The sequence below is a fragment of the Ranitomeya imitator genome, chromosome 7 (genome assembly GCF_032444005.1).
Source record: "Ranitomeya imitator isolate aRanImi1 chromosome 7, aRanImi1.pri, whole genome shotgun sequence".
In the NCBI taxonomy this organism is placed as follows: domain Eukaryota; kingdom Metazoa; phylum Chordata; class Amphibia; order Anura; family Dendrobatidae; genus Ranitomeya; species Ranitomeya imitator.
The window spans coordinates 51,628,628-51,643,755 of record NC_091288.1 but is presented as its reverse complement, the minus strand read 5'-3'; the positions used below and the strand labels follow the sequence as shown (position 1 = coordinate 51,643,755).

At 39.9% G+C, this 15,128-nt stretch overlaps 1 protein-coding gene across 2 annotated transcripts in view; it reads left to right on the top strand.

Moving 5' to 3' along the window:
• Nucleotides 1–15,128, top strand: part of ZNF385B (zinc finger protein 385B) — a 724,391-nt gene that overhangs the window by 190,292 nt on the left and 518,971 nt on the right. For both annotated transcript variants that reach the window (XM_069733222.1, XM_069733221.1), the window contains exon 2: nucleotides 9,188–9,490. In XM_069733222.1, the coding sequence (XP_069589323.1) occupies nucleotides 9,190–9,490 (301 nt within the window). In that variant the 5' untranslated portion in view covers nucleotides 9,188–9,189. The remainder of the gene's footprint in view (nucleotides 1–9,187; nucleotides 9,491–15,128) is intronic.

Here is a 15,128-nt window from a genome sequence, read left to right as displayed (position 1 = left end):
ATTGGCGTTCATTTGATGCCACTGTTTAAGCTTACCTTATTGTTGATTAACCAAATGCAGAGCAATTTATATTGCTACATTGACTTATATCAAATCAAAAAGATTATATTTAGAATGGTTTCTTATTAGTCAAATCAACCATTTATTACTCCTTTCGTTTCTTTTATTTATATACATTACATGATTTTGTAATCCTAAAAATTTTAATAAAAACATTCTAAAAAAATATTGGTATATGGGCTGCAAAAAAAATTGTATTTTTCTCAGCGGTTGGATGTTATATGTGACAATTAATGGACAACTATACAGTACTCCTTGGGGTTTAATGTTTTTCAATAAATATACATAAAAATAAAATATCCGCAATTGAATCCTGTATATAAATGCATTGAAGTGCTTTAAAGATACTTTTATATTGGAGGACTTGACCCAACCTATCTTTACAACCAAACAAAAGATTAGACCCTCTATAAATTAACTTTTTATTAGTATTTCTAAAAGCATATAGGACTCATCATAAACACCACATATGACAGACAAAGGTACTAAAGGATATATACAGGGTGTCCAGGGTCAGTCACAATAAAGCCAGGGAGCGGTACACATGGACCCAAAAAGTCCCTTGCTTTCCCTTGTTTTTCTCCCTTCCTGGCAGTGGAGGTTGGCACCCTAATTTGTATGGCGTGGCGCCCCTGCTCAATGTCAGTGTCCCTCCTCACTATATTGTACCCTATCCCAATTTGTAGACACACAATACAATAGTAGAAAAAAGAAAAATAGAAGAATTATGATATATGTATATCAAAGTTAAATTTGACCTGATGAACAAATAGATGTATACAGCCAAATTCTATACGCCTTGGTGTATGCCCACAACCATATATAATTCTTCAAAATGACTGAGGCACAGAAATCTCCCATACAGGAGTGGTCACAAAAGCCAATGATGGTCAAGACAACAGCTCTCATTTCTTGTGCAAAATTCTTAGAAATGACTAACCCAATTTCCACACAGGTCGACAAAAATGTCACTGGTTATAATACCAAGGGTAACAAAAATATACATCTAAAGAAATAAAAATATCCCTGATCAATTCAATCTATTATCAATATGGTATCAGAAAGATAGAGATTTATCATTTGTAGTTCCTCATTCATTGCCCCAATGAGTTTTCCCCTGCGTCATCAGGGTTCATCAGTGGACCGATGGGAGACATCGGTCTCTCTCGATATGACCAGACAGTGCTGTATGCCAACTTAGCACAAAGTTTCACCTATCCACCGGATATGTGATAGATAAGTTGCTGATCTCTATGTGTCCAACTTAACCTGAGAATGCGGTTATAAAGTCCCTTGTTTTAATGGAGCGGTGATCACATGTACACACAACTTCTCCACTCACTGTCTATAGGTTTGGCCGAGTCGTGGTGCACATCCATGACCACAGCTCCATTCAAACAGAGCCTTGTTCTTGGGATCGGTGGGGGGCCATCAGTTGGACCCACTAGAAACCATACATCTATCACCATTTTGTCTAGGGACTTTGTCTAATATATAGACAGTGAATAGAGTTGTGGTGCACTGCACATCCATGACCATAGCCCAATTTAAACGAAGCCCTGTTCTTGGGATTGGTGGGGGCCCATCAGTTGGACTGACCAGGAATCATACATTTATCACCCTTTTGTCTAGGGACTTTGTCTCATACATACATTGTACTCTAGCCCCATTTTCTTAAAGTCAATGTATAAAAAGGAAATGACTTAATGTTCAAATAAGGTTTTTATGTTAAAAAAGAAGTCTCATCAAAATTTTTGTTCCATAGTATGTCATAATAATGTATATAATGGTGTATAAGTGTACTGTATTAAAATATTACCTGATTTCCAACACAACTCCAGTCCTCTTCTGGCATTACTCTGGTCCTCTTCTGGTCCTCTCTGGCCCCGCTCCAGTCCTCTACTGTCCTACTTGACCTGAAATCCAACTACCCGACTTACACAGCTATACTATTTAGGTGTGACCAGAAGTCACTTTCTCAATGTAAGTCTATAAAGCCTCTTTCTGAGTAGACTTATGCTACTGAGCGATCACATGGGACTAGAGCGGTGATAGAAAGAAGAGAAGATGCCAATTTATATGCAGTATATATATATATACTTGAAAAAAACACAAACATCAAAATGTTAAAAAAAAATACCTTTATAATAAAATGGTATAGTGGCTCAGTGGTTAGCACTGTTGCTTTGCAGCGCTGGGGTCCTGAGTTCAAATCCAACCAAGGACATCTGCTAGTAGTTTGTATCTACTCCCTGTATATGTTTGAGTTTCCTCCTTGGTCTCCGATTTCTTCCCACACTCCAAAGACATCCTGATAGGGAATTTAGATTGTGAGCCCCAATGAGGACAGTGATGATGATGTCTGTAAAGCGCTGCAGAATATGATAGTGCTATATAAGCAAAACAAAATAATAATAATAAAAAAAAAATTAATCCGTAGCTCATGTACACATTATTACACATTCCCTTTAGATGAAAATCATCTAAAAATTAGATAGGTTCCATGGAGAAAAATTCCTCTGTGTCTGTAAAAAACACAGTAATTCAAGTCCTCATCAACTCGTTTCAGAACATTAAACTAAAGAAGTGCTGATTACCCTTTCTTTTATTTTCCATTACTGGGGTTATTGACAGTGAACCTTTGGGATTTCACACTACATTTGTGAATTCAGTGTTAGTCCTTCACATCTACAATATTGCTTATTACCGTTAAATCATGACATGCATATGTCAATCTTTTATTGGTTTCCAGTGTAGGTAATCAAAGGGTTTTAACAGGAACCAATTTAGCACTGGGTAATATATTAACAAGCTCTTAGTAATCAATTAACTATTATACAACCATTCTAATAATATAAAGAATAATAGAAGAGGAGTTTAAAATATTACCGCCTGTGCATGATCTGCATTATACCCTATATGGTTCCTCTGTTTACTTTATGCTTACAAAAATTTGAGTGTTTTGTGGAAATACTTTGGGGGTAGCCTGAATTTATTTTTTTAAACTTCACGAAACAAAAGAGTACAGCAGAAAAGAAAAAGAAAACTACTCACCTCTCCCTGTTCCCCCGCTGCAAAATCATTGGCGCCCACTGCGCTCAGACGTCAGAGCTCAGACACACAGGGAGAATGATGGAGGAGAGAGCTGACGACGCCTTGTTTCATCATTGATTTGAACTCTATCTGTATCCAGATGCAGGTGAAAGTATAATTCTAGGCAGGGGAAGGCCGGTACTGGCCTCAGGTCCCATGGTGGTTGCGAGATCTGCCGCCATTAGCAGTCCACCACTGATTGCAGCGTATATTACATGAAAAATTGTATGTAAATACAGTTAGGTCCATATATATTTGGACAAAGACAACATTTTTCTAATTTTGGTTATAGACATTACCACAATGAATTTTAAACAAAACAATTCAGAGGCAGTTGAAGTTCAGACTTTCAGCTTTCATTTGAGGGTATCCACATTAAAATTGGATGAAGGGTTTAGGAGTTTCAGCTCCTTAACATGTGCCACCCTGTTTTTAAAGGGATCAAAAGTAATTGGACAATTGACTCCAAGGCTATTTCATGAAGAGGTGTGGGCAATCCCTTTGTTATGTCATTCTCAATTAAGCAGATAAGGCCTGGAGTTGATTTGAGGTGTGGTGCTTGCATCTGGAAGGTTTTGCTGTGAAGCAAACATGCAGTTAAAGGAGCTCTCCATGCAGGTGAAACAAGCCATCCTTAAGCTGCGAAAACAGAAAAAACCCATCCGAGAAATTGCTACAATATTAGGAGTGGCAAAATCTACAGTTTGGTACATCCTGAGAAAGAAAGAAAGCTCTGGTGAACTCATCAATGCAAAAACACCTGGGCGACCACAGAAGACAACAGTGGTGGATGATCGCAGAATAATCTCCATGGTGAAGAGAAACCCCTTCACAACAGCCGACCAAGTGACCAACACTCTCCAGGAGGTCGGCGTATCAATATCCAAATCTACCATAAAGAGAAGACTGCATGAAAGTAAATACAGAGGGATCACTGCACGGTGCAAGCCACTCATAAGCATCAAGAAGAAAAAGGCTAGACTGGACTTTGCTAAAAAACATCTAGAAAAGCCAGCACAGTTCTGGAAGAACATTCTTTGGACAGATAAAACCAAGCTCAACCTCTACCAGAATGAAGGAAAGAGAAAAGTATGGCAAAGGCGTGGTACAGCTCATGATCCAAAGCATACCACATCATCTGTAAAACACGGCAGAGGCAGTGTGATGGCTTGGGCATGCATGGCTGCCAGTGGCACTGGGTCACTAGTGTTTATTGATGATGTGACACAGGACAGAAGCAGCCGATTGAATTCTGAGGTATTCAGAGACATACTGTGTGCTCAGATCCAGCCAAATGCAGCCAAACTGATTGGTCATCGTTTCATACTACAGATGGACAATGACCCAAAACATAAAGCCAAAGCAACCTAGGAGTTTATTAAAGCAAAGAAGTGGAATATTCTTGAATGGCCAAGTCAGTCACCTGATCTCAACCCAATTAAGCAGCATTTCACTTGTTAAAGACTAAACTTCAGACAGAAAGGCCCACAAACAAACAGCAACTGAAAACCACCGCAGTGAAGGCCTGGCAGAGCATCAAAAAGGAGGAAACACAGCGTCTGGTGATGTCCATTGGTTCAAGACTTCAGGCAGTCATTGCCAACAAAGGGTTTTCAACCAAGTACTAAAAATGAACATTTTATTTAAAATTATTGAATCTGTCCAATTACTTTTGGTCCCTTTAAAAACAGGGTGGCACATGTTAAGGAGCTGAAACTCCTAAACCCTTCATCCAGTTTTAATGTGGATACCCTCAAATGAAAGCTGAAAGTCTGAGCTTCAACTGCATCTGAATTATTTTGTTTAAAATTAATTGTGGTAATATCTATAACGAAAATTAGAAAAATGTCGTCTCTGTCCAAATATATATGGACCTAACTGTAGCTCATGTACACTTATTATTTAGCTTTTGTAGTCTGTATTTGCAAATAGCGATTAGACTTAGAAGTTTGATTAGCAGTGAATCGATTCATTGGCAATTGAAACTACTCCAAAGCCTCCAATTTCCCTGAAAAACCATGTGTGACACTATTCTATTTTCCTCACACACTAATCTTCTCCACCATTGTCTTGTCACATATTATCTGTACAGTTTATTCAGTATTTTATGGCTTTCGCTCCCTATTTGTATTGCTAAATTGTAGGGAATAGGTTTGTGCCCAACTGTTGATGGTGCTCTGAAGTAAGACATTCGTCTCAACTATATCCAAAAAATAGCAAGTCAAATAAGTATATGAGATTTATTAATGTCCAAAAACTCACAAACAAAAGAAACGGTACCCTCTGGATCGCAGCTGGTAAACAAAACAGTCTATAAATGGGTCCAGTTGCCAAGGGCGACCGCACCCCTGTATTACGCTGTGGGGCGCCAGGAGTTCGCTCCGCTGGGCTCTGTGTTCCCTCACACAGGCAGAGCTTTTGCAGAACTGTCTGCTCTACATCATGCAAACTCCTCACTGACACACCCAAACCCTTCCTGTAGGGTTTTTTCCAAATTGGAAACTTGTGGCCATGGGCCACTTGTAAGATCTGGCCTGGAGAAAACGGACTGAACCCACTACCTTCATGCAGTCCATTTCAAAAACAGAAACTCATAACGGGTTTTCCTGAACAATGCCCTGGCCAAATAGCTTGACCAGGTTCATGCTTACTTTTATTTTGCCTTGTGACTCACAGGTATCCTGCTGTGACAAGGCAGAGGCACTCCAGGAGATCTAATATGCTTCTGAACGCATCCTGGGGGACACATAGCGACCCTCACAAAGAACACCAGTCGCTGCCTCACACTATGTAAGTGAAGGGTTCTTGGTGCTCCGTGCAGTAATCTGCCCCCACAGTTACCATTCTGTGCACGTCCCATTATGTTATGGTTAGGGTTGGGATTAGGGTTATGGGTGTGTTGGGGTTAAGGTTGTGATTAGGATTATGGTATTAGGGTTAGGGGTGTGTTGAGATTAGGGTTGGCATTAGAAATGGGGTGTTTCCACTGTTTAGGTACATCAGGGGTCTCCAAACGCGACATCGTGCCACCATTGATTCCAGCCAATTTTGCGATCAAAAAGTCAAATTGTACTCCCTCCCTTCTGAGCTCTACCATAAGGGGCATCAGCGTACTCAGGACAAATTGGGTTCAATGTCTCATGTTACCCTTGTGAAAATAAAAAATTGCGGGCTAAAAAAAAAATCATTTTTTTGTGGGGAAAAAAATGATTTTTTTTATTTTCATGGCTCTGCGTTTAAAATACTCACCTCACCACACATCTACATAAGTTCTTTCAGAGGTATAGTTCCAAAATAGTTGTAGAAAAGCCACGGAGACACCATCGCGTGTTTCTCAATGCAAGCAATAAATAGCCAGGTCTTTCACCGGGAAGGAACAACCACGGGAAGGGCAGCATCCAAAAAGGAAAACCACCTATGCCAAAACATGGTATCCATCCACAGACAGCTGTTTTGGGGTATTTACCCCTCATCAGTGTGGAGTAGGAAACTGGCTATTAAGAAACACGTGATGGTGTCTCCACGGTGTTGGATGTTTTGATCTCCCTGAGGTCATTCATCCTTATGTTTATAGTTCCAAAATGGTGTCACTTGTGGGGGGTTTCTACTTTTTAGGCACATGAGGGGCTTTCCAAGCGCGACATGGCATCCGATCTCAATTCAAGCCAATTCTGTATTGAAAAAGGCAAACGGCACTCCTTCTCTTACAAGCTCACATACGGGGCATCAGTGTATTTAGGAGAAATTTTCTCTTTTTATACTTGTGAAAATAAAACAAATTGTTTCTAAAGTAAAGTGTTTGTAAAAAAAAGTTAAATGTTAATTTTTTCCTTCCATATTGCTTAAGTTCCTGTGAAGCATGTAATGGGTTAATAAACTTCTTGAATGTGGTTTTGAGCTCCTTGAGGGGTGTAGTTTTTAGAACGGTGGCACTTTTGGGTATTTTCTGTCATGTACATCCCTCAAAGTGACTTTAAATGTGAGATGGTCCCTAAAAAAATGGTTTTGTAAATTTTGTTGTAAAAATGAGAAATCGCTGGTCAACTTTTAACCCTTATAACTTCCTAACAAAAAAAATGTGTTTCCAAAATTGTGCTGATGTAAAGTAGACATGTGGAAAATGTTATTTATTAAGTATTTTGTGTGACATATCTCTGTGATTTAAGGGCATAAAAATTCAAAGTTTGAAAATTGCTAAATTTTAAAAATGTTCTCATATTTCTGTTTTTTTCATAAATAAACACTAGTAATATCGAAGAAATTTTACCACTATCATGAAGAACAATATGTCATGAAAAAAGAGTCTCAGAATCAGTGGGATCCGTTGAAGTGTTCCAGAGTTATAACCTCATAAAGTGACAGTGGTCAGAATTGTAAAACTTGGCCTGGTCATTAACCTCTTTCTCACCTCGGATGGAATAGTACGTCCGAGGTCAGAACCCCCGCTTTGATGCGGGCTTCGGCGGTGAGCCTGCATCAAAGCCGGGATATGTCAGCTGTTTTGTACAGCTGACATGTGCCCGCAATAGCGAGGGTGGAATTGCGATCCACCCGCCACTTTTAACTAGTTAAATGCCGCTGTCAAACGCTGTATTTAACTAGCGCTTCCAGCCATCAGGCCGGAAATGAGCGCATCGCTGACCTCCGTCACGTGATTGGCGGTCAGCGATGCGTCGGCATGACAACCAGAGGTCTAATGAAGACCTCTATGGTTGTTGATGCTGGATTGCTGTGAGTGCCACACTGTGGTCGGCGCTCATAACATTGCAGCAATTCTATGCGAACTGCACAATCGCTCCTATGTAGTAGAGCTGATCAGGCTATGCCAGCTTCTAGCCTCCATGGAGGCTATTGAAGCATGGAAAAGGTAAAAAACAAACAAAAAAAATATGGAAAAAAAATAAAAATACAAGTTTAAATCACCGCCTTTTGCCCCATTCAAAATAAAACAATAAAAAAATCAAACCTACACATATTTGGTATCGCCACACTCAGAATCGCCCGATCTATCAATAAAAAAAGGTTTTACCTGATCGCTAAATGGCATAGCTAGAAAAAAATTCTAAAAGTCAGAATTACTTTTTTTGGTCGCCACGACATTGCATTAAAATGCAATAACGGGTGATCAAAAGAATGTATCTGCACCAAAATTGTATCATTATAAACATCAGCTTGTCGCAAAAAAAAAAAAAGCCCTCACCCGACCCCGGATCACAAAAATGGAGACGCTACGGGTATCGGAAAATTGTGCAATGTTTTTTTTTTTTAAGCAAAGTTTGGAAAATATTTTTACCACTTAGACAAAAAATAACTTAGACATCTTGGTGTCTATGAACTCATAATGACGTGGAGAATCATAATGGCAGGTCAGTATTAGTATTTAGTGAACCTAGCAAAAAGTACAAGCAAAAAACAAGTGTGGGATTGCACTTTTTTTGCACTTTTTTGGGAATTTTTTTCCTGTTTTCTAGTACATGACATGCAAAAAACAATGATGTCGTTCAAAAGTACAACTTGTCCCGCAAATAATAAGCCTTAACATGGCCATATTAACGGAAAAATAAAAAAAAAACGTTATGGCTCTGGGAAGGAGGGGAGCGAAAAACGAAAATGCAAAACTGAAAAAGCTGGGGTCATGAAGGGGGTTAAGCTACAAATTGGCTCCGTCATTAAGGGATTAATCATTATCAATCATGCAGAGTCGCAGATGGTGAATCTATGTATCTACAGTATCTATTTATCTATATATTATCTATCTATCTATTATCTATTATCTATCTATATATTATCTATCGATCTGTTATCTATCATCTATAATCTATCTAACCCATATCTATCTCCTATCTATCTAATATCTATCTATCTCTATCTTTCTGTCTATCTAGCTATCTATATTATGCAAATAAATATAATCAAATAAATAGTTATATATACAAAATCTACACTTCATTGTTTTCTTTATTTAGCATTTTGCTATTCATTTGTTTAAAAAAACTGTGTTTTCATTAAAGAAATCAATGTTTTAATTTTGCAGGTATGAAGCGGTCATTGAGTCCCGATTACGGGCAAGAAAATGGAAGGATGAGCGCGGCAATGTTTTTACGGTGCTTTGAGGAAAAAGTGACTTGGACAGACAGGACGGACTGCCCATTCTCTAGTGAAAAGAAAAAAATCTTATATTCGTTATGTGAAGTGTGCAACATTCAGCTGAACTCTGCAGCCCAGGCACAGATTCATTACAATGGAAAGTCCCATCTAAAAAGAGTAAAACAGCTAAACAATGGAAAGCTACCAACAAACACATCGTCTGGATCTTTACTGGTCAGCGCCACTGGAGGTAGGAGAAATACATTAATACTTACCTATATAAGAAATGCCTTGTATTTCCGGCGCAGAAGCATTTGGTAAAATTAATTTAAAGTGAAATGTATTTACTATGACTAACGTATTACTGAAATATCATGTAATTACTATTTATGTATAACATGTATAGATGTCCAGTTGTACCTTCAAATGTGTGATCTATTCTACATGTAAAACAGGTGTTTGATGTATTAGTGTTTCCATACTGTGTTTGATTTGCTAAATTTAAAGGGGTTTTCCCACAAAAAAAATTACATTTTAATTTAATCACTAGGTCTTAAAATAAAAATAAGTTCAACAATTGGATGTATTAAAAAAAAAAATGTTCCTGTGCTGAGATAATCTTATAAACTTGCCCCTGTGTAATTTCGGTGTCTGACTGTACAGGAACATGAAATAAACAAAAAAAGTTGCGCTCTGTAGTGCTAAAGCATGTCAATGTGAAATATATGAACTGTGAATAGCAATATGGCTTCTGGATACTAGAAAAAATGAGACACTTAGCACATGGCCAATTCATACATGCCCATCAACCAACGACAATGTGGTCTCAAAACTGATGGGTCCTAATGTGTGTAATGTAAATACCTCTCTAAATTAGTTGTTTATTGTATATGGAGGTATCTGCTTCTAGTTGGCACCTGTTCACATCAGTTCGGAAGTGCCAGTCAGTCTTTTTGTGATTGTACAAGGAATATGGTCTGATCATACCAGATCTCCTTAGCAGGGAAGGACACAAAAGAGAGTATACAAACATTACAGCACCGTCAGCACGGGATCACAGCTGATTCTATATGCAAGGTAAAACAAGTTTTTAACTAGGCAGGAAAATGTTTTTCCTTACAAAAAACAGCAACTGTGATCCCCTGCTGTAATATCTGTATAGTCTTTTACTTCCTCCCCAGCCCAGGAGATGTGGGAGACCATGTTCCTGTACAGTCAGACACCAATATTACATAGGGCAAGTTTATAAGATTATCTCAGAACAGGAACATTTTTTTTTTAACAAATCCAAGTACGGAACTTATTTTTATTCTAAGATCTACTACCGTATATACTCGAGTATAAGCCGAGATTTTTAGCCCACTTTTTTGGGCTGAAAGTGACCCTCTCGGCTTATACTCGAGTCATTGTCAGCGGGGTGGTTGGTGGGGGAGCGGCGCGGTGACATACTCACCTGCTCCTGGCGCTGTCCCTGCATGTCCGATGGTCTCCGGGCAGCTCTTCCTGTGTTCAGCGGTCACGAGGTACCGCTCATTAAAGTAATGAATATGGACACATATTCATTACTGTAATGAGCGGTACGTGACCGCTGAACACAGGAAGATGCCGCCGGCTCCCGCAGACCATCTCACAGTGAGACGCTGCCAGGGACCGGGCCGGGAGCAGGTAAGTATATTGGGGGAGGTGAACATTGCACGATAGTCACCTTCCTCATTCCACCGCTGTGCGCTGCTCTGTCTTCCATCCTCTGCACTTACTGTTCAGGTCAGAGGGCGTGAAGACGCGATTAGTGTGTGTGCTGCCCTCTGCCTGAACAGTCAGTGCAGAGGATGGAAGACAGAGCAGCGCGCAGCAGTGGATCGAGGAAGGTGACTATACACGTGCCAGGGGCCTGAGTGAAGAGAGGTGAGTATGTGATTTTTTTTATTTTAATCGCAGCAACAGCAAATGGGGCAAATGTGTGGAGCATCTTATGGGGCCACAATGTATAGAGCTTCGTATGGGGCCACAATGTATGGAGCATCATATGGGGCCACAATGTATGGAGCATTGTATGGGGCCACAATGTATGGAGCATCATATGGGGCTACAATGTATGGAGCATCTCATGGGGCCACAATGTATGGAGCATCTCATGGGGCCATAATGTATGGAGCATCTCATGGGGCCATAATGTATGGAGCATCTTATGGGGCTATAATGTATGGAGCATCTTATGGGGCCTAATGTGTGGAGCATCTCATGGGGTATAATGTATGGAGCATCTTATGGGGCCATAATGTATGGAGCATCTTTTGGGGCCATAATGTATGGGGCATCTTATGGGGCATAATGTGTGGAGCATCTAATGGGGCCAGCATTGTATGGGGCAAATGTTTCTATGGAGCATCTTATGGGGCCATCATGAACTATATGGAGCATTATATGGGGCTCCTGATTCAATATGAATATTCAAAAACACTTAACCTACTGATATCTCAATTAATTTTACTTTTATTGGTATCTATTTTTATTTTTGACATTTACCGGTAGCTGCTGCATTTACCACCCTAGGCTTACACTCGAGTCAATAAGTTTTCCCAGTTTTTTGTGGCAAAATTAGGGGGATCAGCTTATACTCGGGTCAGCTTATACTCGAGTATATATGGTAATTAAAATGTACTTTGTTCGTGGGACAACTCCTTTAAGTCTCATTCTGATGTCTATGTAGCATGACGCGAGTAGTGTCCATGTTGACCAGTCCGGTCTTCTGCCAGAAGTCAGCATCCACATATAAGCCTATGAGGCTGTCGAGTTTGGGTCAAGAGCCCCAGGGACAGTCTATGCATCACGGTCCATACTGGGGTTTAGGGCCGTCTGAATTGAGAGTTTAGCACAATCTTTTCAATTTCATATTCAGATTTTTACTTTAGATATGTCAGCAAGTGAGCTAATTGTTTTTTTGATTTATGTCTTCAAAATTATTTTTTTGGTCTTTGTTTTAAATGGGGCATTGGCTATGCAGATAAGGGAATCTATTGCACTTTGGTATCATAAATTTTATATTTTGAAGGGCCTGACCAGGTTACTTTTATGGTACTGGACTTATATTGCTTTTTGAGCATCAAAACAAGAGTTGAGCGAATGTCCTGAAATTCTATTTGTGGTGCAAAATTCTCTTTGCATCAAATAAATTGTAAGCAAGACAAATTGGCCAGAAAGGGATGAAAAAAAATAAAACCATATGCTCACCACTCCTCAGCCCTCCCGTACCTGTCAAAATGCCATTGGTCCTCCCCAAATCAACCCTTCCACCCCAACCTTCCTTCTGGCCGTTTCGTCTGTTCACTTGGCTCCACGCTATCAAAAGCAGTCCTGTTTAGAACAACACATGTCGTTGACGTTCGGCTCCACATGGGCGGCATGGGGCCTAGTGAATGGAAGACTCAACTGGAACGAAGTTAGAATAAAGAAGACAGAAGTGCCGACTGAAGGACTGGCTGTGGTGGGAGAGGTATGGAAAGGGACTAGGAGAGGTCAGTATGCATTTTTATAAACCCTTTCCCAACCTTTTATAATGCAGCCAAATGAAGACCGTCCAGCTACCATTTTGCTAGATTGTCCCAAAGCAAATGGTAAAAAATGTGGATTCTGGTGAATTTAATTTTTCTTGAACTTCAAAGAAAAATTTAAGTGGCCTCAAATCGATTAACTCAACTGTAGCCAAAAGTCATGTGGCATATTTGGATGTGAAACATTTGCGAACAGTAAAAGAACAAGAACTATTAATTGTTGGTCATCTATATAAGTGTGTGGCAGGATGAGAGCTACTGGAGAGTATATTTTGCAGGGATGTCAGTAGGGATACTTTTGGAACTTTTTGGTGCCCTTTTCAGGGGGCGAACCCTCATAGCAGGGGTCCCCAACCTGTAGCTCGGGAGCCACATGGCGCTCTCTGGCCTATGATGTGTGACTCACGACTGTCTGCCAGCTTGGTGCATTAGCAACAGGTGTAAATAACTATTAAGAGAAGATCTCTAAATGGTGATTTTTGTGTGTAGCCCTGTACAGAAAAGCAGATCAAAATGGGGTGAGACCGGAAACTGTGGCGCTTGACATACTGCCTTGGTGTGATTTCAGTGGAAAAGCTTTGGTTGTCATTATACCGGTAATTGGGTCTCTGGGTGTCCCTACTATGAGTGGGGAAGGAGCTGGTTGTGGCTTAGGATCCTCTCTCAGAGCTAAATGTGGCTCATGACCCTCTTTCATAGCTGGATGTGGCTCTCAAGGTCAGAAAGGTTGTGGACTTCTGCCTTATAACATTGCATATAGAGTTTGTAGTAGAAGGACAGTAATCGTACCTGCAGACATAACTATGTTCACTGTTGTCTACAAAAGTGACCACCCTCTGACAACTTTCATGCTACTTATAATTTATGCATGGACATTAATCCCTTTTAGTATATATATCGAACGTTGGTTTCTCCCTTTTGGTATAACATTCAGCATAGGGGAACCTGAGCTGGACAAAAGCTATAGCAGAGTAATCATCAGTTAGAACAGATCCAGCATCAATCCGTTAACAAAAATGTTGTGCAGACACAATTTGCTTGTCCAGCTAAAAAACAACTGATTTCAACTGGATCCGTTTTTTTTAACATTGAAATCTATGGAAAACTGATCAGATAAATAGCCAAACCATATTTCTTTCATTTGAAAAGGATTCGTTCTTTTGCTCACTGGACCAGTTTCAATTGGAACAAAACGGCTATTTAACTGATCAGTTTTTCGTAGACTGCAATGTTAAAAAAACGGATCCAGTTACAAAAATGTGTTTTAACTGGACAAAAAAGTTGTGTCTCCACAACTTTTTTGTTAATGGTTTGCTGCTGTATCCGTTGTAACTGATGATTACTGGACATGGGAACGTAGCCTAAGTACATGATCAAAGAAGCTCTCGTAGCCTCTCGAGTTTTGGTCAGTGCGGTAGCTCCTTCCATCTGTGTTTTAGATAGTCACAACCAATATCCAATAAGTCATGCAATATGTGCTGCTCTATGTGATTGGTGTGTGGCTTGTGTCCTTCTAATAATTGACTAGTGTGCGGTATGTATTTTTTAGTGCAACGTTTTTGCAGTATGTTGTAATGTGTGCAAATTATACACATTTTTATATATTTTTCTTTGTAACCTTGATGGCGCAAGAGGCCTTTGCTGTCAAAGGTATAGGAGCTCAAACACACTTCTTGGAGAGGGGACCATGGCTTTTAGGGAGAAGAGTCTAGAAAACGAGCTGTTATTCAGCTCTCCTTTATGGGAATCACAATTTTCTTTCCAGAATAGTCACTGCTGATAATAATTGACATTTCGACAGGCTGGAGTTTAGTATCAGAGGCGTAATCATGTGTAAGCCAGGGTCAGATCAGACACAACTCTTGCAGAACTGTGAGCCAGGCACAGGGTCAGGGCAGGCAGCGCAAGGTAGAAAAGTCAGGAGTCAAGTCAGAGATATATATAAAACAGAGAAGAACTTTTTCCCTGGCGCATTACGAGGATGAATGCAGCGTCTGCCAAGCCGGATAAATGGGTGACGTCCTATACTATACGAAGAAAGGGTTATACCGGCCCAGTGTTTCCCACAGAGAATTTTTTCCATATGCCAGCTGAATGGAACCCTATTGATGCATTCAGCATAAGTGCTCAGTGTAAGCTATTCTCCTTTAAATACTACACAGATAATCAGGATAATGTCAGCTGAGCAGCGGGCGGCCCCATGCTGAGGATATCCAGAGTCTGCATGATGCCAGCTTCAGCGGTGTATCATATTCTGTGAGATCTTCTAGCTTTCCATTTGCCCTTGACTGATAAATGACTGATAAATTTGTGTTTAGTTACCTAATGTTTGAGATA